General features: G+C 55.6%; 1 protein-coding gene across 9 annotated transcripts in view; it reads right to left on the bottom strand.

Moving 5' to 3' along the window:
• Positions 1–26,410, bottom strand: part of WNK2 (WNK lysine deficient protein kinase 2) — a 116,235-nt gene that overhangs the window by 69,145 nt on the left and 20,680 nt on the right. For all 9 annotated transcript variants that reach the window (XM_031447149.2, XM_064490082.1, XM_064490084.1 and 6 more), the window contains exons 3-7: positions 13,403–13,575; positions 12,971–13,191; positions 9,364–9,521; positions 6,601–6,689; positions 4,453–4,672 (exon numbers count right to left, since the gene is read on the bottom strand). In XM_031447149.2, coding sequence (XP_031303009.2) covers positions 4,453–4,672; positions 6,601–6,689; positions 9,364–9,521; positions 12,971–13,191; positions 13,403–13,575 — 861 coding nt within the window. The remainder of the gene's footprint in view (positions 1–4,452; positions 4,673–6,600; positions 6,690–9,363; positions 9,522–12,970; positions 13,192–13,402; positions 13,576–26,410) is intronic.

Genomic DNA, 26,410 nt, shown 5'->3' with positions numbered 1-26,410 from the left:
ATACATGACCAGCCCTATGGAATGTCCCAGCTGGATGGGAACTGAGTCTCCCGCCACCAGTCACGTGAGCAAGCAATGACCCTCACCTCTGGTCTGCCCTGGCGGACAATCTGGCCACACCTCACGAGGGGCCCTGAGCCAGAAGCACCAATTCCTGACCTCAAGGACCATGCAAGCCCGTAAGCACGTGCAGGGCTGTGTTTGAAGTAATTTGTTGGCAGGGATAGGTTAACTCACCAACAGCATATGACCTACTGAATAAAAGAGAAACCATGAGCCCACAGAGATGTAAATAAATGGAGCCTTTGGGGAAAATGGGATATTTACATGGTTTCAAGGTACATCCCCACAAGATCATTATTTACTGTCACTGCATGTGTGGAACGCTGGCAGACAATGTCAACTGATGTCAGGGAGTGTCCTCGGTGGGCTGGCCATGGTGAGCCACCCACGAAGGTGTCCCAGGACAGTGCGGACCCTGGGTGGGGCTGGGCTGCTCTCGGGGTTCTGACACCCACGGTGGCTGTTAGGAAAGTCCCCATCTGTGGGAAAGACACAGATGTATTCATGTTCAGTCCGGAGATGGTATCTCAAACGGCTGCCTCGAATTTTCAACTTTTTTTTTGTAAGTTTGTGACTACTTGGAAAACTCATTTCTGAAGACACTCCATCTGAGGGAATGAACTGTGCTGAAATCCCACAGACACCCTCACCGAGGCCGCCCCGCTAGGCTCAGCCCAGGATGGCGACAGAGGCACGAGCTGGGCTGAGCGCGTGGTCAGGACCTGCTGAAGAGGCTGAGCCGGGGTTCGGCGCCCACCCTCAGTGCCGCCCACCTGGCCGACCTGACCAGAGGTCCCTGAGAAGAAGGCATCCCACAGACACACCTGCCTGCCATTTCTATTTTCAGCCCATGACCCATTTTTCCTTCCGTCCCGTCTTCACAGTCACCCCCTTGTGATTCTCTCCGAGGTGTTTCTTCTATTTTTTCCCAAACAGGAGAGAACCTGGCCACATTCCATGCCACACTGGAACATCTTACTATCTGCAGGCTGTGAAGGCGGAAGGAAGGGCTGGCACCACAGACAGGAGAATCCCCTGGGCTAGGCTGCAAGGCCCCTCCCCTTCCTTCCCAGCCTGGGGGTCTAAACGAGGGGTTACTTTCAGATCAAAGCTGGCCCAGATCCCCAAGGAACCTGCCCTTCTCTCAGCCCTGGGGCATCTTTGTTCGGATTCACATCCGCACAGGGGCCGGCCTCCACCCGTGTCCCCCACCCACCACTGGTGCCCCACCGCCCACCCTTCCACCGCCTGCAGGACCTGTTGGGAGGAAAGAAAGCTGTCCCATCGGCCTCCCTCCCACCCCCGGGGAGCCTCAGGAAGGCAGCCTCATCTGGCTCCAGGACATCTTCAATACTCGGCACTTGTTAATCCCAGGGGATAACAACGGGGCAGCCCAGGCCTGGTCCGGGTCCTAGAACTGGTGACACCCCCGTGCTTCCAAGGCATTTCCTTCGTGAGGTTACCATCCGTTTATAATAACCAACATTGATGTTTCATTTGTAGTCATCGCCTCTTCAAATTAAGTTTTGAAGAACTATGTGTATTGAGTTAAAGCTGTCAGCAAGTGACGACCCAGCAGAGCAGCCTGGCGGGAGGGAGCCCTGAAACGCTGCCCCACCTAGGCCCCTTCAGGGCCCAGACAGCCGGCCCAGGGACAGCCCAGGAGGGGCCCAGGCAGCTGCTCCCAGGACCCCAGGGAGAAGGAGAGCCCCAGACCCCCGAGTTGGTTCTGGTGTTTACAGATGGGAGGGGAGGTGGGGGAGTGGGGACCGGAGGGGGAGTCAGGCCCCAGCCAAGGGCCTCAGGACCAGCGCTGAGCTGCAAGGCCCAGCCAGGAGCCAGGAGCCAGGAGCAGCGGCCAGCAACAACCCGGGCACTCACTTGAGGGAAGACGCCCCCACGGGGGGACAGCTTCTTTCAGCTCATCACAGGCGCCCCCAAGGCTCCGGGCTAATTCTGTTTCTTCAACAGAGCCGTGAGCATGTAGTTTTAGTTTTGTTTTGTTTTTCCTTAACTGAACACAGCGATGCACCCTCTCCTACACGGATGTCATAGGGCACGGAGGACGCGCCCCATGAAAAGATGCTTTGAAAGGAGACAGAGGAAGGGGAGGAGGAAGCACCGAGCCCAGGGCCTCCAGTGTGAGCTCCTTGAGACACCTCCCAACCGTGAGTCCTGCCAGGTCCCAGGGACTTGGTGAGGACGGGGCCGCGGCTACAGGCACAGGCATGAATGCAAGGCCCTGGGGACCCTTCCCTGCAGCAGGAGGCAGAGAATGGATGAGCCCTCTTGGGAAGGTGGGCAGGTCATGGGAAGGGGCCCAGACCATGTTTGGCGCCACCATCTTATAACTAAAGAGTGTCTGGAACAGAACTGAGAACCGAACCGGGGCTGGAGGAGGTACCCGGTCCAGCAGACAGACAGCACCGTCCGTCTGGGTCTCCGGTGCCTCCAGGACATGCCGCCACGTGGAATCTGTGTCATCCTTAAGCCATCACTATGCAATACTTGTAGGGGAACGAGAACACTGCTCACCGCCTGTGCTTCCTGCCTGCGCCCCGGTCTCAGCAGCCCCGATAGACACGCCTCCTCAAGGCGGCCCCAGGGATCAGACACAGCTCCATGCAGGGCTGTCCCCCCGAGGCCTGCCTCCCCTCCTCCTGTCACCGGGACAGCTGGAGCTGCTGGCCAGGTACCTCAGTCCCCAAGGTCCCTCCAAGATGCTCTCCACACGCAGCCCGCACTCCTGAACCTCAGTTCATAGGCTACCAGTCTGCACACCACCTTGATCATTACTTCTGTTTGCACTTTAAATTTCAGCAAGAAGCATGAAGGGACCACGGTGTCACAGAACAGAGAAACAGATACCCTGAATTCACAGGACTGCTGTGCTGGTAATCATCTTTTTTTTAAAAAAAAGTTTAACGTGGAATCTAATACAAATAAATCTACATACAAAACAGGGGGAGGTATAGCTCAGTGGCAGAATGTGTGCTTAGCATGCACAGGGTCCTGGGTTCAATCTCCAGTACCACCATTAAAATGAATAAGTAAATAAACCTAATTACCTCCCCCTCAAACAAAAACAAACAAACAAAAAAGCCATACATACAAAACAGACACAGACTTAAAGGCGTAGAAAACAAACTACAGTTACCAAAGGGGAAAGCAGGGGAGAGGGATGAACCAGGAGTATGAGATTAACAGATACAAACTATTATACGTAAAATAGATAAGCTGATAATAATCTTAATGCAACAGCCAGCAAATACGCAGCCATTCAACAGCTCCCCACAGAAGGTCATGGAAAGATCCTCCCAGAAGCATGGAGCTAAACAGCCCCATTAAATCCGATTACAGCAGAGGTGTCTGTTTCTGGGCCCAGGAATGTAACCAGCAGCTGGGAAGGAGTCCTGCCGTGGCTTCTAGGCCATCAGCGACGTCACACCCACCACACATGGCAGACGCAACAGGGGCACAGGCTGCTGTCCAGCGGAAGGGAGGGTGCTGGCTGGCCATGCACCACCCCCCCAACCCATGTCCTGCACTGACCTGCTGCACCGCTTACATCAAGCTCCAGGGATCCCCCACCTGACATGTGCCCAGCCCCCACCTCCTGAACCCCACCTTGGTCCATGGCGCCCACACCTTATGTGGCATGGCCAGCCTCAGTTTCCTCATCTGAGCAGGGCTCCAGTGTCCTACTAGGGTCCAAGGAGTCCAGTTATAAAGAATTCATCAGCCACATCTTTGTGACTTACTATGTCTTAGATGTACTATTTTCAGTGACACGTTTATTTAAGAAAAAGAGGGAAAAAAAGGACATGCATTTCTCCGGTTTTCAAAGGCACAGACAAGGGCCCGCTCTCCTGCAACAGGCAAGCAGATTTTTACTTTTGCTCAGATTTTCCAGTAAAAGTCAGTGTCTAATCTATTTCTCACGTACACTTCCTTTTCCTCTGTGATACTGGACGCCTCTACACCCCTGCTGCTCGCCAGGCCCTCCAGACCACAATGCCCCTCAGAAACAAAATGAAATAAAGATCAAAGGCCCACATCTGCACCAAGTTAGCAAGAATCTGATCAAAACACAGCCCTTCCGGACACGCTCAAGTCCTCAAGTACCTCTCTGCGCCGGTTCCCGGAATCCCCTCACTGCCCCATTTCCAAGGTGATGCCCCGCACCCGTGCAGGAGGGCGATTCTGACCTCTGCTGTCCTTCACGGCTGCACTGGACAAGCAGGGGTCCTCGCTCCCCGAACTGCCCACTGACCGCGGGACCACGTCCCTCTTCTTACTTTTCTAAAATCTTTGGAAACCGCACACGTTCAAGGCACACACCGGGATGTGGCGAGGCCCGCGCACCCGCCGCACACAAGCACACGGTACCATTTCCTGAGCCACGTCATCTGGGGTCTCCCTCTCCAGGTCGAAGGCGAACTCTATGGCCCCGCTGTCCTTGGGCTTGCCCTTCAGTTTCTTGGGGTCCTCGACCCAGAGCCGCAGGGCGATGGTGGACTTCCTGCCGTGGTCCTCCTCCGCCAGCTCCACCCTCACGCCCGTGTCCTCCGCAAAGAAGGCGTGGCTGAGCAGGTCCTTGATCTCGTACCTGGGGAGGGGATGGCTCTCAGGCAGGGCCAGGGCACACCTGCAGAGGGGGCCCCGACTTGGGGTGCAGGGCCCACGACCTGCCCAGTTCCCTCCGGAAGGTCCTCTGATCCTACCCGGTGGGCAGTCTTCCCCGCTGAGGGCAGCACAAACCAGTTTACATCTGCATTCCCTGGGTCCCAAGGGAAGAGGAGAAAACTGCTCCTAAACATATCTTAAATGCACAATATGTAAGATTTCTTTTTTTCTCTCATTATAAAAATGAAACGTCCCCATCATTAAGAGACTCAGGGAATTCAGAAAAGAATTTTCAAACCTGGCTCTGCACTGCACAGACAAGGCCTGCTGAGGAGCTGGGGAGCTCTCAGTTGTCACAGGATACCTGGCTCCAGATAAGACTGGACCCAGAAGAGGCAGGCTCCCACCTCCCACAGCTCATCACTGGGTGCCCTGAGGGACCCTGGCCTCAAGGAAGCAGGGAGGTTTTCCAGGGCTGCTCAGGATGGCAATGGGGGCTGGATGTTGCCATGGTAACCACTTTGCCATCCAAATTCGCATCCCTAAATGCTCTGGTGGTTCCTGTCTCTGGCAGAGACAGATCATGGGCTGTCCTGGGCCTCGCCTCCTCCCAGTGTCCTGTCTGTGGTCTGTGGTCACTGTGTGTGGCCCTCGAGTTCCAGGGGCCCATCCCTGACTGCTGCTGACGGCAGCATATCCCATGGGTGGGTGGAACCCATCCCCTGCACACGGCTGCCATGCATGAAAGGGAGACAGCAGGGTGAGAAACCTTCAGGGAAGGCAAAAAGTGCCTGTGAGGACCCAGGGGAAGGCCAGAAGCTGGGGCTCCTGGGAGCTCAGAGGTCATGACCCTGGGGCTCTCTGTCCTGGTCTGGGAGGTGGTCTCCCAGGGTCTGCTCTGAGGATTCATGGCTCTATGTGGTTGTTTCTGTACTTTTCTGATGTGAGCCACATTTCAGTTTTTTTAATATTTTTTTCCTTAAAAAAAAAATGATAACCTGCAGGGGGCAAGAGAGAAGGCCACTTAGATCAGGACAGGGCCTCTGCATTAGAGAGGACGGTAGCAGAAAAGGACAGTGACCAAATCTGGGCACAGGGATGGGGGGAGGGGGCGTGAGCTGGGTGTACGTGGGCAGGGAGGGCACATGAAGGGGCGCGGAAGAGATACAGTGGAGAGGAGAAATGGGGAGGGTGCAAATGGGCAGGAGAGGAGGGACATGAGGGAGAGAGATGGGAGGGCGGAGATGGGAGGAGGCAGGGAAAGAGGGGGAGGGAGGAAGAGAGGACAGGAGCAAGGGAGGGGTGGGGGAGGGAGGGGGAGGGAGGGAGGGAAGGAGGATAGGAGGGAGTGGGGAGGAGAGAGGGGGGAGGAGGGCGGGAGGGAAAAGGAAGGAGGAAGGCTCAGCTTCCTGACGGACCAGCTGAGGAAGGAGGGTCCCTGATCTGAGATGAGCGCTGGTTTGGGGGGCTACTCGAGGGCTCTGAGTTGAACGTGGTGGTTCAGACAAACAGGTGCATGAAGTACACAGCTGGAGTTGAGAGTGAGGGCAGGATGCAACTCGCTGGGGAGCCTGGGCACGAGGGTGTCCTCCAGGCCAGAGGGCTGGGTGGGGACACCACAGAGAGCAACCACGGGCAGAGGGTGGCCCCACTCACCCTCATGCTCCCGGCTGGGAGGGCGAGAAGCAGCCGGCAAAGGGGGTGGGGGCTCCAGAACAGTCCCCAAAGCCAGGGAGCATGTTCCCAGCAGCCGAGGTCAGGCAGGTGCTGCCCACCAACTGCCCAGCAGGCTCGCTGGCACCCAGGACACCTGCGGCCTGACGCGGCCTGCCTGCCCGCCGACGCGCGTCTCCTGGGAAGCAGCTGCAGCCAGGACAACAGCGCAGACCCCAGGCGGCCTGGGGAGCTCACCTCTCCTCCTTGTTTTTGCAGATACATTCTCCGATGATCTCCTTGATTTCAGGGTCGTGCACTTTCTCGAAGCTGGCCGGCTTGATGCCCTGCGGATGAAATGAGCAGAGTCACCTGACACCCAGCTGGGGTCTGTTTCTTGCTCACCTCAAACTAACCCCAGGAGAAGAAAAGCCTTGTTTGCAGTGGCCAGGCAGGAGGGCTGTTTCATTCTAAATCCCCACTGAAGGGCTACTGAGAGTAGTGAGGTCTGGGGAAGAGAAAGACTCAGGGGAGACTCAGAGCAACCATCAAGAATGCTCGCTCTTTCCAGTCCAGCTCCCACTAAGGGAGCACTTGCCCCCCCCCCCCCGGCACAGAGGACGCGGAGTGGGACAGGGCACACCTGCCGGAGGCCACACACCGGTCCGCCAGGCCCTCCCATGCCAGCTGCTCAGAGGGTCTCAGAGGCTGGACAGGGAATCCCACAGAGCTGGCCTTTCTCACCTCATCCCACTGGAGGGTACAGAGGGCACTAATGTGGTCACTGCTGGCCAAGGGCCACCATAAACTCTGGCCCCAGTGTGGTCACAGGCGGAGCTGACTTCCAAGGCCTGGTGGCTCGAGGGGTTTGCAAGCAAGCGTCAGTGTCAGGGAATTCCACCGCCAGCAGTGAGATCAGATGACTTTCAGGCAGCAGGAGCAGGAGGTGGCCGAGCATTCATGCTGACCAGAGACCCCATGGGTGCCAGGGGTGTGAAGCCAGAGGCACGGAGGGAAACAGACCACACAAGAAAATGGGATTCCAGGAGAAGCAGGGGCTGGACTGCAGGGTTTATCTGCATTCTGCTTCGGGGAGGCAGGGAAGGGGGTTGAGGGAGGGGATCCTGGTTTTTAAACATTTTGAACACACTGAGATCTCAACCAGCACATTCTTCCTCCTTCAATGAGACTTTGCCTTCAAAGTACCCATCCTTTTTTTTTTTTTTTTTAAGGTAGACAAAGTGAAGCATACATTTTCCCACAGAGAGGGAGGGTTGGAGGAGGGCAGACCTGGGAGTGCAGGATTTCCAGCAGCTCCCACTACCTGGCTGGGGCCCCCTGGGGACCACCAGAACCCCGACCAGGACCTGTGCCCACAACCAATGGGGGTCACGTTGTGCCTGACACGCAGGGGCTTCTGTGCAGCAACAGACACAGCACCCTGGGTTTTAGGGGCAGACAAGAGGTCCTCCTTGAAGAGGAGAACCTCGTGCCTTTCCACAGAAACCAAGAGAAAAAGGAGTTCAATTACACCAGGAAGAAAGGCCATGGTCCAAGGTTGGGGAACCGGGTCTGGGAAAATACAAATTCAGGTAAGTGTATATATACACTGTCACTTAAATTTCTGAAAGGCTGCGGCCCCCAAAGCAGGGGAAGAATGGGCCCGAAGCACAGCGCCAGGGCAGCTGAGAGCCAAGGGCGCCAAGACCCAGAGCCCCCAGGGAGTGGCGTGGGTGCCGGAGGCTGGCCAGCATGCGGGTGCGGAGTGAGGGACCAGAGCGCCCAGACTGTTACTGCAAGCAGAGGAAACACCGCGGGTCAGGGGCTGAACCTCTCATTTGACTTCCCCAAGGAGGCAGGGTGGGGCCAAGCCCTGCTTTGCTCAAACCCACATGGGTCTACATAGGAGCCGTGGGACCCTGAGCAGTGTCCTACTTCCCAGACCTAAATGGGGGCAGCAGGGCTGCTGGGAGGACTAGGGTGGCTGAGAAGCGTGTGCCTAGGGGGCTCAGTCCCTGTCTCCCTAAGCCCGGTGGGAGGACCACCGCCCTACCCACCTGTCAACTAGACCGAGGTGAGCAGACGCTCGTCCTACAGCCCGGGCACCAGCGTCCACCACGGCCCAGCAGTGAAGCCCTGACCTTCCCTGGGTCCCTCCCTGCCCTCCGGAGGGCCAATGCCCACAGCTGATGGGCCCAGCGCCACTGGGCAGCTACACACCTATCTGTGGGTCTCTGACCCACAGCCACAAGTGCCACTAATCAAGGCCTCTGCCTTCCCACCTCCCACTCTCAGCGGCACACAGGAGGGGCTCAGAGTAATCAAATGACCGAGAATTAAAAACCAAGAGAGAGAAACCAGCTGCAATCCGTGGGGAGGGCTCTGGGTGGAGGGCGGGACAAGGGCAGGTGCTCCAGGGGTGCCAAGAACCATGGCTCCTCATGTTTCTGCAGAAGCGAGGCGGGTGCCCTGGGGGCTGGGGGCAGGAAGCCAGCACCCCTGCGGTGCAGCCTGGTGCTTGCAGGTGCAGGTGGACGGTGAGGTACCACAGCCCCAGCTGCCCCACCCTGGATGCTGCCCCCGCGCTGCCTACTCCATGGGACAGCCAGAGAGGGAGGACAGGATGCTGTTTGCACAGCTGAAACCACCCAATTAAAGCTGACAACTGCCTGGGGCCACGCCAGAAAGCGGGAGAGCCAGCAGCCCCCAGGAGGCACAGAGGAGGGGTTCTGCGGATGGGCGGCCTGGGCGCCTCCCAGAGAGGCCGAGTCAGTACTCCCGTCCCGTCCGCCCCGGGCAAGGTCCCGGTGATGCCTCCGGGCACCGCCCTCGGCACCCACGTCACTGCTGCTGCCATTCCACCGCAGCTCACAGAGCTGGGCTGTCACCCCACTGAGCCTCCAGCTCCCCGTCTGTAAAATGGCTTACTTCCCTTCCTCACACAGCCTCCGTGAGGATTTCACGAAGTACATGGAGCCCAGCCCGGGACGCATGGCCCATCACGGGGGCTGGTGGACTCACACAGGTGACCTTCCTGTAGATCTGGGCAGCATTCTGGCACTCGGAGTAGGGGTACTCTGAGGTGGCCATCTCGAGCATGCACATCCCGAAGGCGTACACATCCACAGACTCATCGTAGTGCTCCTCATACATCTCCGGCGCCATGAACTCGGGGGTGCCTGTGCCCAGGAGCAAAAGACGCAGGGGTCAGCGGTCAGCGGTCACCGGGCCACGGAGTCCCTTGGGCTCTCAGAGCCCCGTGCCTCCTCCCCCATCCACATGCCAGAGCTAGCTCCTCGCCTTTGGTCCCGGAATCCACGATTCAAACAAGATTTTGCTCTGCTGACAGAAGTTCCCCACAATTCCCCCTGGAGCCTAACTGCAGGTCAGGTCAGCTCACAGCGCCACCCCCTGACCACAGAGCTGGGAGACCATTACTTCCCACGAGACAGGGTCTCTGCCGGAAATGACCCTGAGCACACCCCTCCTGGCCACTGGCCCGGATAACCCAGAGCAGACATCACCACGGTGCTACTTAAATTGCAAACACCCAGACCAGCCCCAATGTCCATCACGCAGCACAGTGACTGTCTCCCCTGAAGATGACTGCCTGGGGACAAAGGGCAGGTGCCATTCACCTGGCAGGTACCAGCGAGGTGTTAGGGTGAGAACTGCTCATCGATTCTAAGCACGAGGGATATTAAAATAACGCTTATTCTGAACTTTTAAGGACATGGGAGACTTATAATAGGCTGAATAAAACAGACCGCACACGCATGCTGACCACCCCGTATAAAACAATGAGTTAAAATGACTTGTCTAGGAGGTGGGGTTACACCTGATTTTTTTTCCTTCAGTTACACTTGTCTGGGTTTTTTACATTTTCCTGTGACAAACACTTGCTTTAAAAACCTTTTATTAAAATTGGTTCAGCTGAGCATCTGTCAACTGAATGAAAAGGACAGGGGCCATTGACTTCAAAAAGGCTACTTTTAACTTCTCCATCTTTGTTGACTTTGGAAGATTCTCAAAATGTTCCAGTTGTTTAAAAAAACCAGATGCAAAACAGCACAAACCATTGTGTTAAAAAGCGTGGGGGGTGGGGGGTCTGGGATGCAGGTAGATTAAGGATAATTTTTATTTTTTCTCACTTATTAATGGTTTTAATTTAAGATGCACTGTATGTTTAACATTTTGGGTTTAAAAGTGGGGCAAACAAGAATCTATGTTACGATTTACGGACATGCATAAAGAATTCTGGAAGATTCCATCAGAAATAATGAAGAGCAGAAAGAGGACAGGCGTTTGAGGGAAGTTGCACTGGGAATTTTTCATCCTTTTGGGTTTTTGAACCACATGACTGTACTGAAAATTTTTTGCACGTGGCCATATCCATCCACAGAAAAACAGGGAGAAGGGATCCTCAGGGCTGCTGGCAAGAAGCTGGGAGCTGAGCTGGCCCTGGGGGAACCCCCACTCATCTAGTCAGGGTTCCCGTTCATCCACCTCGGTCACTTCTGAAACCCCTGAGAACCAGGAATGCTGCTTTGCAAGAAACACCCCAAAGCCTCCAGATGTCCTGGCACTGCGGGGGTGGGGGTGGGCGGCAGGGGTGTGGGGGGCCCAGCTCCAGGTGGGATGGTGGGAGATGCCACTTTGGCACATGTGCTTGGACCATGGACCCATTTGAACCTTCTCTTTCCTTACAATGCAGCCATTTAAATCTAAACATTAAGAAGAATGTGTGCGTGGTGGTGCACATACACACACGTGTCCAGTGACCTCTGGGCACACCTCCTCTGCACTACAGCTCCACATCCCCCACGTCCCAGCCTCTGGGCCGTGAACACCTGCAGGATGGACTGCGCCCACTCCACCTCCACCCACTCAGGGCTCTACCAACACAAACACAGTGAGAACACGCCATGATGGTGTCAGATCCAAGGGGCCCTCAGGGACAAACCCTACAAGGGTCATGTAACCTATAGCTGTGTGCCCATGGACACAGCACTGACCATGAGGACACTGCCCAGACACTGAGGATCTTCTCACCCCATCCATCCACCTCCAAGTTTGCTCGGCTGGCACAGAGCCCCCAAGGCCCCATTCAGCAGGGCCAGCACGCGGGCAGCACCTGGGAGGCTGCCACCACCAGATGTCTCAAATGGGCCACGTCTTACCTGCACAAAACCTAACGGCTGCACCCAGGATGGGTCCATAGCATCAGCTGCCCCCACAGGTACCTGGACACAGCATGGAGGGGAAAGCCTCTTCACAGGCCTGGGGGACCCCCTCACCTGACCACAGACCCCCACTCAGCTGATGGCCCCTTGCTGAGGACGGGACCCTGCTGCCCAGGGCCTGTGGAGACACGCTGACCAGCCCCCATTCACGGTGAGTGCAGAGTTTCCTGGGCTCCAGCTGAGCCAAGGCTGGAGTGACCGGGGACCCCTCCAGAGACAGGCACCCTGTGTGGGGCTCAGGGCCCACTGTGCTGGCTGGAAACACCCACCCATCACATCACCCAGCAACTAGAAAGCCTGTTTCCAAGAGGAGAAAGAGCTGCTGGCCAGAGAAACCCTGGAGGGCTCTGCCAGGTGCCCCACTTCCAAGGCCAAATCTGTAAAACCTGCCTGGACTCCTCCAGCAACTCAGAGGCCCGCGGGGTGCACCCCCCACAGCCCTGGCCCCCTCAGCCAGGCCCTCACCCGCTCCACCCATTTCTCAGAAACGGAACCGAGGCCTGGGTCGCCCCGTGCCCCACCACACAGCTCCCCTGTGCAGCCAAAGGCCCCATGTCCACAGGGCATCCCCAGCGGCCACCTTGCCCTAGGTGTCACATTCTGAACCCACTACCCTGCCACAGAAGTTTCCAGATTCCCAGTGGTTTCGTTTTCCAGAAACAGGTCAAGTTCTGTCTCCAACCATACAGCAAAACCATGAACTTGCAAAGCCCTGAATCACTCTCTCAACCTGCGTACGTGGGAAGAAGCCCGCACACCACAGCACGCAGGGCCTCAGTTAGCAGCAGCACCTCGTCTCTCCCAGTTCCACCCAACCCCACCTAACCCACGCTGCTGGAGAAACACCCTGGAGCCACCGGACCCCGCAGCACCTGTGAATGGCTGCCCCAGAGCCCCTTCAAGCACTCTGTGTGCAAAGCCCATGGGAGGCCCCCGCCCAGGTATGGTGGGGACACAGCGCCCACTGTGTACCAGGACCCGGCCTGGAGCTGGCACACGAGACGCAGACCCCATCTCAGAAAACCAACATCCACACTGAATCCCTCAGCCCCCCATGCTCACTCTGTGCCCCAAACTATCCCACGGGCTCCCTTCTGTGAGCCTCCAAGCCTGTGGCTCCCTCCCCACCCCACAGCCCTCTGCCATCCAGACCCCCTTGCCACTCCCAATACCCACAGCAGCCACAGCCCCTCAGGTGCCAGCCAGCCTCACCACCAGACCCAGATAGCTAAGAAGGTCACGTGCAGGGCTGCAGGGCTCACACCCAGGGCTGCAGCCGGCAGGGAGGTGCAGGGAGGGAGAAGCAGTGCGCCTCACTCTTGGAGGATGGTGACCTGGGGCAGGCAGGGGCCCTGGGGCACAGGGGCACAGAGAGAAGGGCTTACCTATGACACTCTTGGCAAAGGATGCTCTCTTGAGGGTGGCCAGGCCCAAGTCGCCGATCTTCACAGAACCTGTGGGCCCGGTGATGAAGATGTTGTCACACTTGAGGTCCCGGTGGATGATGGGGGGCGTCCTGGTGTGCAGGAACAGCAGGCCCTTCAGGATCTGCCGGCACCAGCTGCGCAGGACCTTGGGCTTCATCACCTTGAACCGCTTCAGGTACCTGAGGGTGGGGGTGCGGCTCACCAACGGCTCGCGCGGGGAAGGGGCGTCCAAGGGCTGGGGGTCGTGCATTTATCACCCCAATAGGGCTACTTCTGAGAGAGGACTGCCCCAAGCAGACGGGAGGCATGGCACCCCAGGCATCACGACTCCTGCACCCTGGGCCAAGCCCACCCCGAGGCCCCGGCTGGCTGGGCGGGTGGCACGCTCACGTCTTCAGTGTCCCCGAGGTCATCAGCTCGGTCACCAGCACGATGCACCGCTTCCCCCTGGCACTGGACTCCCAGAAGTCATAGAAGCGCACGATGTTGGGGTGCTGCAGCCCCTTCAGCATCTCGGCCTCCTCCTTGAAGCGCTGCCTCTCCAGCTTGGTGAGCTTCCGGTCCTAGAGAGAAACACACACAGGCTGAGAGGGACTCTGCCCGGCCGCTCCCTCGGCTCCTCACACACCGCGCACAGCAGAGGGGAAGCACTGGACATCCGGGGTCGAGGGACGTCTGACCCAGTCCTGAGTCCTTCCCGTCCACCCGTAGGGAGCAGAGCAGTCCGCCAACCTAGACAGCAGCACAAGCCACTCCTAGTTCTCCAACCTCTGTGACATCAGACCCTGCAGCCTCATTGACCCCAAGGGAGCCCCTCCCTGCACGGTGAGCTCAGGAAAAAGGTCCCCGCGAGCCAGGGACATCTCGAAAACCCATGCTCCAAAACACGCATGAGCTTTTCCCCTAAAAACACCTCTGAGGCCTTCCTCCTCCACGCCCACTTACTGAGCATTGTTAAAAGAAAGGCGCATCCATTTACTTCTAATTTACACACAACTTTGAGGACATGTTCATGACCACAGCAGATGAGAATCTGAAAACTAGGAGACACTGACAAGAAACAAGAGGCGTCAGCAGAGAAGGAAAAGCAGGGCCACAGCCAAGCCCGCATCGGTGCTGGAGGACACGGCAGACACACCTCCTGGGGCCTGGGAACACGTGGGAGCACCGACCTGGACTTTAAGTTTAAATGGGGAACTGCAACCACACCATGACGGTGCTGGGAGCCAGCTGTGCGGTATCTGTCGCCCACACCTGTCCTCCAGCCACATCTCAGGAGGAAGACCACCGACACCCTCAGCACATCCCAACATCCCAAGAGCCTTCCCTGCCCCCGCCCACCTGCTCCAGCATCCCCCGACCTCCATCCATCACCAAGCCTGCCCCCGCCCTGTCCCACCCCAGCTACCTGGATCCCAGCCCCTCCCTTCCAAAAACCCCCCAAAGCGTTCCCACCACAGAGCGCTCAGAACAACCCCAAGAGCTCTGTTGTTTTCAAATTCACCTCATGGATGAATCCTACCTCTATGGGCCCCCTCGTGGCCTTCTCTCCCAGCCCGAGCGTGTGTCCTCAGCGTCACCTCCATCCCAGACCCACCGGCCCACAGAGCCCACGCCTGCACCCTCCCACCAGGAGGAATCTCAGAAGGAAACATAAATGCAAATGAGCACGAAATGGTGAGTTTTGAGACGCTCCAGCAAGTCAGAAGCGGGGAAATTTGGACAGACGTGGGGGAGAAAAAAGAGCTGAAAGGAAACACAGACCAAGACCCCTCGAGTCCTTTGAAGGACAGTAGACATCAAGCCAGACTGCAACCAGTCCACAGAGAAGGGGGCCCTGGGACCGTGACAAGGTCACCCGGTTAAGGAGCCCCATCCCACGTGGCACTGCACCCACTGCGCAGCCTCCCTCCCGCCAGCCCCACCCCCACAAACCCTCCGTCAGCCGCTTCGTGCACAGGTGGGACTGACGGCATGATCACCAACAGAACAAAGAAACACCGAGGCTGATCCCAGAAAAGCGAATCATTCAGGGACAAAAGGAACTTTCAAAAAATCTAGTTCATGTCCTCAGGAGGTTCCAAGACGCTGACACACATAAATAAGAGGAAGCTTCTACCTAGACAGGAACAATCAAGGAAGAGCTTCGGCAAATTAAAGCTCCATATTTTAAAAAGAAGATACTCTGTAATGCAGTGAAACATTAAACACCAAAAGCTACCCCTTAACCAAGACAATAACACAGAAACACGTTCTGCTCGTCAAAAATGATTTGTTTGGGGGGGAGGGAGGGAGGGAGGGAGGAATGAATAGATGGAGCACAAGGGATTTTTAGGGCAATGAAGTTATTCCATATGACACTATAGAGGTGGCTACAAGTCATTATGCATTTGTCAAAACCCACAGAATGTACAACATCGAAAGTGAACCCTAATGCAAACCATGGACTTTGGTTGATAATAATGTGTCCATGTCGGTTCATCGATTGTACCAAACATGCCACACTGGCGAGGGATGATGAGGGTAGGGGAGTATATACGTGGGGGTGGGGAGGGCTATGTGGGAACTCTATTTTCTGCTCAATTCTGCTGTGAAACTGAAACTGCTCTAAAAGAATAAAATCTATTAAAAAATAAATAAATAAATAAAAATAAATGAAAAAAAAAGATTTGTTTAAGAAAATAGTTCAAGCCACCAACTGGGAGAAGCTATTGTCAACACATATATCTGACATGGGATTCACATCCAGAGTACAGACAGAAGTCCTGTACCTCAGTAATAAAGACACAAACAGAGAAGCCACAGGAGAAGATGCACACGTGGCCGACGAGCACTTGAAAACATGCTCAGCATCATGAGCCACCAGGAAAATGCCAATCACAACCCCAGGGCACCACTTCACGCCCACCAGAACGGCTAAAATGAAAAGATGGATCATTGCGACCACAGGGCGGTCCAGACCAGCTGAGCCCTCTGGGCACACATCTGCTGGAAGAGCAAGTCTCCGAGAGCCCCCCGCAGGTTCACGCATGCTCTAGGTCCAGCCACTCCCCTCCAGGACCCACCCCAAGACAAGGGACTGAGAACAGCTCCACCTGTAATATCTCCGAAACGCAGAACTAACGTGTGAGGTTGAAACCAGAACAAGTGTTTGCCTCTAGGGCCGGGGGAGACGCAGGAGCTGAGAACCAGGGGGCAATGGGAACATTCTACGTGGTAACAGAGGACAAGGGTTACACCATGGCACGCACCTGTCAGAGCCTGTCGGCGTGTACACTTAAGATCTATTTCATTATATGTAAGTTATACTTCAGTTTTTCAAATGTAAAAAATTAAATGAAAGAAGCATCAGAAAACTGAATGAGAGAAATAGAAGAAAAACATCCAGAGACATGAAAGAACGAGCTGGAAGCCCTACCAACAGGGAACAGGAGTTACAAGAGGAGAGAACAGATCAAGGAGAAAGGGGAACAGCATCTCCTGCGTGAAAGGAGAACTATTTAGAATAAAGGCACGTGCCGCAGCCAGAACCCACCTCCAGCCTCATTCCAGCAAAATTCAGGCTCCCAAGGACAGAGAGCAAGTCTTACCCACCGAGGAACACCCCGGCAGGCACCCTGGCTCACCAGCAACGCTGGCAACATCTTCAAAGTGCCGACTCGGATCTGGATTTATACAACCAGCCAGACAACATCAAACCACGAGGCCCAAAGACTCGTTCTCAGATACCTGAGAACCCAAAGGTCGCTTCCCAGCACCCCAGGTGAATCAGCTACTGGAAGAAGCATTTTTGCAGAACCCAGAACAACACAGAAGGGGCCTTGGCAAAGCTGACCCCACTGGCCTGCGACAGGGGACTGAGCTCGGCTGCACTGCGTGAAGGAGGCCAGGAAGGCCCCGCTGTGCCCCGCTGTGCCCCTCCCCGCCCCAGCAGCCAGCCAGCTCTGGGCAAGGACATTTCCGCTGCAATTCCCCTCCAGTGGTCTAGTCACTGATCCTAGAGGAAACTCACAGGATTATATATAGTTATAAAAAAATTGTTTTTGTCAGTATTTCAGCATCAACCAACAGCAAAGTAAAAGATTTGATTACAGTTTCAGAGCAAAAGGTTCATGTTATAAGTACCGTAACTGACAAAACCTGAGAGGGAGAGGGAAGTGCCCTGCTGATGCTTCAGTTTTTGTTTTTAGATACCCCGTTAGGTTCAAGTATAACACAAGTCAGATCTTTAATGACGGCGCTTCTTGGAGCTGGGCTGGGCGTGAGGGTGGGAGGCAACAGACCTTATTTTATGTTCTGAGCCACGGGGCTATTTTTAACTAGGTGACACACTGCTTGATAATTTAAAAGGTCAGTTGGCATGTCCTCAGAGCACTGCCCAGATCTGCCTGCAGTGTGCTGCCCAGTATCCCCTCTCAGAGCTGGTCGGGGTCCTTGTCACTGTTTGCTGATCGCTGGTTCACCCCGTTACATCAGTGACTCCATGGAGTCAGGACCACCCCAGTGACTGGTGCATCATCACTGTTTGTGGGGTGGATTTATTAACTGGTGTGCTCGGGGCTCGGGGTCGTGAACCAGGGTAGGAAGAGAGCGTCTGATCCCTTCGAGACCCCCAAATCCTGCCAGCATCAGTTGCTGAGGTCTGGTGTTGAGGGGGTGGGCTCTGGCTGCTCACACAGTATCACTGTGGGACAGTTCTTCACCCCAACCAGAGAGGGACATGAGGTCACTTAGACCAGGATCCCTCCCACCCGGTCCCTGGTGCTGGGTAAATTAGTGGCTCCTGTTTCCCCAAAGATGATGAGAGTCAGTCAGATTATAAAGGATAAGAGCATTTTCGGACAATGCTGGCTTTTGTCTCCTATAGGGAAAAGGCTATTTATGGCACCTCTAAGCGGGGGCAGGGAGGACGGGTGGCCAAGGGGGTCAGAGGAGAAAAGCCTTGGGTCTGACAGACCTTCCCATGACAACCACAGTCACCAGCTCCACCCTGGTGGCTCTCAGGGGATTCGGTGGCTCCTCTCACCAGGCAAAGCCCAACCAACTCCATAAGGAGCAGAGCTGCCTGGTGACCCACAAGTCCAGCCAGGGAAAGGACGGATCCACACACTCAGAGCAGAGTGGGATGTTAGCAGCTGTCGGAGAGTGCCCAGAACAAGCACAGCCGGAGTCCTGGGCTTGACAACCCGGACCTCCCTCCAACCCCATCTGGTCATATAGCAAAACAAAAGCAAGCCTCAGGGGTCTTTGTTGGGAACAGTCCCACGTATAGGGCATCACCCAGGCCAGGGGCTCCAAGGACAGAGAGAGCCGGGGCAGGGTCCCTGGCCCTGCCCAGTGTTCTCTGCACACTCTAGGCCCCGGATGCCCCGGTGGGAAAAACGTTCCCAGGTCCGGAGGATCTGACCCAGGCTCCCACTGCTGCAGAGCTGGCACTCTCCTCGCTGTCCTTTCATCCTGAAGTGCAGAGTCTGGGGTTCAGGGGTGGCGGTGCGCAGGGAGCGGGGTTGTCAGTGGAGAGGGTCCTGCTCTATCCCGACTCCCGCTTCCAGCAGGGGCCCATGCGCCTCACTCAGTCACCAGAGGATCACTGAGGCTCTGGGCATGCAGGAAAGGGCTGTGGACAACCTCGGGGGGTAGAGGGTGGCAGGCAGATAAACGCACAATTACACTATGCCAAAAATCAGAGCAAAGGGCTAGGCTGGACGCACCCCTGGGCCAAAGGAACACCCCCGTGGCCTGGGAAGAAGAGGCAGGGCAGGGGTCCCAGGAGGAAGCATCCTATATGAGGGTGTGGGGTCCCAGGGAGAGTGGGCTGACTGTGGTTTATTTCAGCACAGGGGCCACTGGCTGCAGGGGCAGCAGGCAGGGGCTGGGCTGCCCCGAGGCAGGTGGTTCAGTGGGGCTGTCCTAACCTCTCTTAAGAGCTGAGCTCCCACCAGGGCAGCAAAGGAGAGCCTTGGAGAGAGGGCGATATCTCACACTTTGGGTTGTGATCTGCTCACTCTAATATTCACTGCAGTTTTAAAAATAAGTTCACTTCTTTTAAACCCAAGTATTCTCCTTAGCCTCATCTAAGCCTTAAAATATGTGAAATCACAGGGGAGGGGGTGTATGCTTTTTCTAATTCACATTTAAAACATAGGCATCCTGGGGAGGGTGTAGCTCAAGTGGTAGTGCGCATGCCTAGCACGCCTGAGGTCCTGGGTTCCATCCCCAGTGCCTCCTCTAAAAATAAACCAACCTAATTACCTCCCCACCACACCCCCCTGCCAAAATAAAATAATTAAATAATACAATAATAAAATATTTTAAAAAGTAAAAAACAAAATAAAGGCATCGGAGAGGATGTGCTGTAGCTCACACCTCTCCATTCTTCGATCACAGAATAAAGCTTTCCTTTGCTTCTAAAAAAAATAAATTAAAAAAATAATATAATATAAAGGCATCATTATTAAAATGAAAAGTCCTCCCACTGCTACCACATGAGATGTGCTCCCCACACCTGAGGGAGCACAGACCCAACGTGGAAGGGTCCGTGGAGCCACAGAAAGAGGAAGATCTCACTGGGGACAGACCGAGAGTCAAATCTCAGCGGACAGACGGGCCAGCGAGGGTCAGGCGCTCCGACACTCCCATCGCCTTTGTCATGGGTGCCAGCAAGGCTGCGACTCCCTGGGGAGGAAACGTGACCGTCACTCTCCAGCCCCTCGCTGCTTTCGTAAATATAACCATCTTCTTTATGGAGGGAGGTTTAGGTGCACAAATGACTCAAAACTAACATTGTTAAGGGGGCTTTGTTCTTTTAAGGCCACTGGGCCACTGCCCTTCCCACAAAGGACAGAGCCACCAGCCGCCAGCCGCCAGCCCCCACTGGGCCCTGCCCCATCTGCCACCTACAGGACACGGTGCCCTCACCACGCAGGATCTGGGGTCAAGCCGCAAGTTTAAGTAGCTGTAAAGGATGCCACCTCCGGCATGTTGTAAACACTGCCACTACTTTAATGGTCGATGACACGGTTCCCATGGAATTTGATGGTCTCCCCAGTTGTAGTATAAAAATATGCAAGTAAAAGCATCTCTAGCACAGTCTGGATTCTCATTTCCACTCCACAGACCTAATATAACACAGTTTTTTCCTGAAAGCCTTTATTGATCACCTGATCACTCCTGTATGTCATAAAATGAGGCATGCTGGAATTTAGGAGTTTTTGGTTCCTGTGGTCATCCGGCTTTGAGAGACAAACATTTCCTTCTGCACTGAGGTGTTGTTACAAAACAGTCCACGGCTGATCAAACAAACAGGTAACAAACGTGACCGAACACGCACCTGTTACGGAGCCGGGTGGAGCCTTTTCCCAGTCACTACGCACATCCTCCATGGGTGCACCTTGTCACCAGGCTGAGGCTGGGCCAGCATCAGTCCTGCTCACGTCAGCCAGCAGGTGGGGTGCGGGAGCAGCTACGGCCCCTGCCCAGAGCGGTTCCTCAGGCCTGGCTGGCAGCCCCACCAGGGCCCCCTCCAGTTCTATGGACGCAACAGGGTTCGTCACCTCGTCTGTGGCAGCCCCGTCCCCTTACTGGGGTCTGGTGTCATTTTTGACTCTGGAAAGGGTCAGAGGTGAAGTCCAGGGTGGGCGGGGGGTGCCCCCTGCCTACCTTTAGGAAGGCCCTGTCCCTGGCACAAGCACAGTGGGTCAGTTTCGGGACAGGCCCTTTGTGCTGGGCACCCCAGGGTGGAGGCCTCTGCCCCGTACTCCACCCCAGGCTCTGGGTCGTGGGCAGCTAAGGCCCCCACCCACCATCCTCATCAAAGGACACAGACACAGGGCCATGGTAAGAAGCCAGCGGGAGCTGTCGCCACTTGGTAGGGACAGGCAGAGGAAAGGAGCCAAACAGAGGAAGAGGACCAGATGCAGGATGAGGGACAGCTCTGAGAGAGCAGACAGGCTGGGGGTAGGCGGCACCTGAGAGGGGACAAAGCCACAGGCCACCCGCATCCCGAAGGGCAGGAGCTCGCTGGGCAGGCCCAAGCCCTCCACCTCACAAAGCCTTTCAGGGGGCCTCAGCCGCCACGTGGGCCACGGACAGACCTGTTCACTCTGCAGACAGTCCCCAGGTGGTGAAAGACGGCCATGGCCGAGACACGCTACCTCTGGACACGGCCGCTCTCAGGCAGGCCTCCCCGACAAGCCCTCGGGCAGTCAGCCCGCCACGGTCCAGCTCGCCCCTCCTGGGCGAGCCGTGGGGTCTTTACAGTCCTGGCCTCACCGTTCCTCACTCCCCTCCCGACAGTGGGAAAGGACAGAGGTCTTGGTGGGGGGGGGGGGATGGGTACCAAACTCAGGTCAGTTCTGTCCTGGAAGCAGGCAGACAGGGAGAACAGGGCATGGGGCCACCGGGCCAGTGGGGCAAGGCAAACCAGGAGGCAGGGGCAGCAGAGCCACACAGGACAATGGCAACCGGGGCCGGCGGAGCTTTGCGTTTCTCAGAGGAATGCCTGCTCTAACCCTGGGACCCGGGGCCAGGGCAGTGGCTCAGCGTGGTGTGAAATGCAAACAGGAGGCTGGTGAGCATGGGAGCTAACAAGAGACATCCCCCCGGCCACTCCCTGCTCTGGCCCTGGCTCCCTCACCACCCCCCAACCAGGAGCACTTGCCTGGGGTGGCCCCAAGGCCCAACTGGCAGGGGCTGGGCAGCAGCCACCCCCTGCACCTGACCACACCACATGTCTGGTTTCTAGGAAGGGCAGGTCCCTGCAGGGACACCTAAAGATAGATGTGGATGCACCACAGACACGGGTCAGCCAGGATGAACATTCCCCACCAAGGACAGCGACTGTGGACAGGGGCGGGGCAGGGCAGCCACCACGGCCCAGTGCCAGGGCCAGGCTACGGACCGATCACCCCTGTGGGGCCTCCTCATTGGCTCCGCTTCCTGTACCTGTACCTTCCAGTCGACTGACTGGGTCACCCTAGGGTAGCAGCGGGGTGCAGGGTCCCTGTGACAACGTGCTGAATGCTATGGACACTCCCCCAGAAAGTGGACCGCTCCCCCACACCTCCAACCCCAGGAACACCCAGACCCACAGCTCTGGCTGCTCAGGAGCAGAGAAGAGGGAGGAACTGATGCCCCCTACTGCAGAGGGCCCCATCCAGCCAGGCCCTCTATGCCCCACCTGAGAAAAAGCTGGTCTGGACTCATTCCTCTCCTGTCCAGACGCCCCAACTAATCCAACCAACAGAGGTAAGGTGACCTCATGGGCCAGGCTGCAGAGGCTTTGGCCACCGATGGCCTCAGGCTAGTGTCTGCTGAGTGAACGTGCTCCCGGGCCTGGACACCCATGATGTCCCTCTGGGCCAGGCACTGAGCCAGAGTAAAGGGTAGGGGGCTGTCCCTCTGGGCCAGGTGCTGCACCAGGAAGGCACTGACAGGTGGACCAGCACATGTGACCAAGGCCACAGAGGACCACAGAGGCTCAGGGCAGCCTGGAATGAAGGAAAGCCCAGTGGCTCCCATCTGCCCCAATCCTGTGAACGGACTCCTTGGTTCCTCCCCAAGTTGGCATCAAGTGCCCTGGAGCCACAAACAAGACCAGACAGCAGGCGCACAGGGCATGTGCATGTGAAATGAGCAGAAGGTCTGAGTCTGACTCCTACAGAGAGCAGGGAGCCCCCCACATTCAGTGCATTACCCCCTAGAGCCGTGCAGCCCAGGCCAACGGCTATGAGCCATGTGTGGCTATGAGCACCTGACAAGCGGCTGGTCCAAACTGAGATGTAACCTAAGTGTAAGATACACAGTAGATTCCTAAGACACGGCCTTTCTTAAAAGGAATTTTATGTCTCGTTAATAAGCTTCTATTAATCACAGCTGACCCTTGAGCAGCACCTCGGCTAGGAGCGCTGATTCTCCCCACAGTTGAAAATCCGCATACAGCTTCACAGTCGGCCCTCCATCTCCACAGTTCTGCATCCACAGATGCAACTAACCGCAGATCATGCAGTACTGTGGTACGTATTTCTTGAAAAAACTCCATGTATTAAGTGGACCCATGCAGTTCAAACCTGTGATGTTTCAAGGTCACCCTTACATGTTAAAAAGACAGTATTTTTTTACATACTGGGTTAAGGAAAACATATTATTAAAATTAATTCTAGGAGGGAGGGCATAGCTCAGGTGGTAGAGCACATGCTTAGCATGTACAAGGTCCTGGGTTCAATCCCCAGTACCTCCTCTAAAATAAATAAATAAATAAACCTAATTGCCTCCCCTGCTTCAAAAAAAATTTTTTTTAAATACAATAAATTAAAAATATAATTAATTCTACCTGTTCTTTTTATACTTTAAATGAACTTATATTAAATATTAAGTATGACACATATGGCTCAAAATACATTTCCAGGAGACAGTCGCCCCTTCTAGCATCAACACCGTGCAGCAGACCAGATGCTGATGAAATGCTGCAAGGAGCTTCCGCAGGCCCTGTTGGGAAGGGAGGCCTCAGCAAATGCCCAGGCTTCAGTCTAGTCCCCTCAGAAGGGCTAAATGCTAGAAAATGGACAAAATGGAACAGGGCAGCCCTTAAAAAGGCTGAAGCATGGCTTTGAATCAGCTCAATTTCAGACTAGAGTAACATGATCTCATCTGATTATAACTGCCTTCTGAGGACAAAAGTAAACCTTCTCTAGAGGAAGACGAAATCACCCACAATTTCCCTCACATATCTCCGTTTAAGTTTTCAACATCTCAATCAAAAATGGCCAGGCAGACCAGGAGACAAGACCAGATGACAGAAAATCAAGAGAGAAAAAAAAAAAAAAGACAGTGGCAACGAACTCTCAGAGGATCCAAATATTGTAGTAATTAGACACAGACATTAAAATCCTGGTTAGTGTGGTCAAGAAAATAGTGAGACAGAGAATTTCAAGAGAGCTAAAATCTATGGACATACAGGAAAGAGGCTTTTTTAGAAACTCTTAGAACACAGTGGAAAGGTCCAACCTATACGTAAAAGGGGTTCTGGAAGAAGAAGGCATAAAGAATGAAACAAAAGCAATATGCATAAAATAACAGCCCAAAGTTTTCCAAACTGAAACAAAAAATCTAGACATAGATTCGTTAAGTACTATAAACCTTACGAAGATTAAATACGAGGAAAATCACACCACAGCAACTGCAGCCAAATAAAACTCCTGAAAACCAAGCATACAGGAAAATCTCAGACACAAATCACAAAAGGCAGGCAGGGATGGGTGGACAGAGTTCAATGTTCCAATACCCCTGCCTTGCGCAGGATGTGGCAGAAGTTCAAGTTCTTATCAGGCTCTGGAAATCAAGGATACGTGGTGCAATCTCCAGTGAAACCACTAAGAACTTTAAAAAGAATGCACAGCAAACTCTCTAAGTTCAAACTCTAAACTGCCCAAAGCCCAGAGTTCTAAGATTGGCCCGTTCAATTACAAGGTGGACACGCCTGAATCCACACCTCAGCTGTTAAAATTACCACTACGTGGGTACGTAAGTATGCAATGAAATAATGACCAAAAATTACAAACACATAGCGAAACACAGTAAAATGAAATGACAGGTGAAGTAAACACGCCAGCCCAATTCCCCTGCTCTGTCATCCTCCAGCCTGCCCTCCTCAGTTATCCAGCCCTACAGCCCAGGTCTCCCTGAGAGCCTGCCTGCAAAAGCACGACCATCCCTGCCGCGGCCTCAGTCACCCATGGGAAGATGATACAACCTTCTTCCCAAGGTCAGAGCAGAATCCCAAAGCCAACACAGAGCCAGTGCTCAGCGGAGCTGCTTTCTGCAGGACGGTTTGTTCTCCAGGTGACGGTAAATTCACCTCCCCATTTCACAACTGAGACCCACAGATGCAGGCAGGGTGAGTAGATGGAGTTCAGTGTTCCAAGACCCCTGCCTCGCCCAGGATGCAGCACCCCACAGGATGTCTGGCACCCCGCAGGGCCTCCTCTGCCTCCACCTGCTATGGGGCTCACCTCCAACGGGCAGGAACAGCCCTGAGGCCTGGGAGCGAATCTGAGGTCTGATACCTGCGCACTCCAGGTGGGGAGAGCTGAGGCAGGGAGTCTCTCTCCTTGCCGCTTACACCCTGACGGGTGAAGCAATGCCTCTACCCCGTCCACGCCTGCATCAGGCAAACGCTTACCAACAGTCATGACCTGCTGGACAGCCCCGGAAGGTGACCTAAGACCAGACCTCTGCCCTTGGTGTTCAACCCTATGAGCCAGGCAGCCTGGTGCTGCCCCCATTTTACAGAGGGAAGCTGAGGCTCAGGGAAGCTGAACACCTCTGCAAGCGGCATGTGTGAATGTGATGCCTGGCCACTTTGGCTCCCACTGCCTCCAGATGTGTGCGGGCTCCCAGGAGCAGAAGCAGAGTTGACACGGGTGAAACATGGCTGCGGAAGACAGGCAGACCTCAGTCGGAGTGGCATACGCGCATCACTCTGGGTGGGGAGGCGTGAAAGAATCCAGGACCCAGGCACACGCAGAGAGCAGGGCGCGTTCCCAAAGCCCACCCTCCAGCTCGCCTCTCCAGGGCTGCTCCGCAGACAGCCAAGTCCTGCTCACACCCCTCGCTGGCCAGCCCGCCCCAGACAGCACCCACGCTGGGGCAGGCACCACAGTCACCAGCAGCAGGATCATGTGGCACCTGGCCTCCCCACACCCACCCCAGCGGCACTCCCTCCAGGGTCTCTACACCCTGGCCGCAGGGGCACAAACAGCTCCTCCTTCCCGCACACCCCACGGGTCTCGCCAAATCCACAGGCAGGAGCATCACCGCGTGGGGAGGTGGCACTTAGCAGGGACAGCTGGGGTGCCACTCCCCATGAGGGAGAGTGCATGGAGCAGCCAGCAGGTCAGCCACCTGGCCACGAGGCCTGCCCACCCTAGGAGTGCGGGTCGGGCCCCGACTCAACCTGACTCGGCCATCTCACAGCACAACTCCCCTCCCCATCAGAGCCCAGAGCATTGAGAAAGTGACCGGAGTCTTCAGTGGCCTTCAGCTCCCCTCATTCCTCAGGCCATGCTGGGGCTCCTCCCCTGCAGGGCACCCATGACTCCCCAGGCTAGGGCCAGGGCTCAGGCATCATGTGATGCACATGAACTAGCCCCATCAGCTTCCTTGCCCTTGACACGGGGAAACACCTTGTGTGGTCCAGCTGCGCAGGAATTGCCTAAGACAGGTGCAGATACTCGGCCAAGGTAAACCACAGGACACAGCCAACACGCTGGCTCACAGCCTCCTCTGCTGGGATCACCAGCAGCTTGTAACTCTTTGCAAACCAGTCGTGCCGACCATCCAACCCCTGAGCCAGGAAAGAGCCTGGGGAGGGTGTCCTGCAAGGCCACTGGGCAGCGGTGA

Source organism: Camelus dromedarius, chromosome 10 (genome assembly GCF_036321535.1).
Source record: "Camelus dromedarius isolate mCamDro1 chromosome 10, mCamDro1.pat, whole genome shotgun sequence".
In the NCBI taxonomy this organism is placed as follows: Eukaryota; Metazoa; Chordata; class Mammalia; order Artiodactyla; family Camelidae; genus Camelus; species Camelus dromedarius.
The sequence above is the reverse complement of the archived record's forward strand: the minus strand, read 5'-3'. Positions and strand labels throughout refer to the sequence as shown.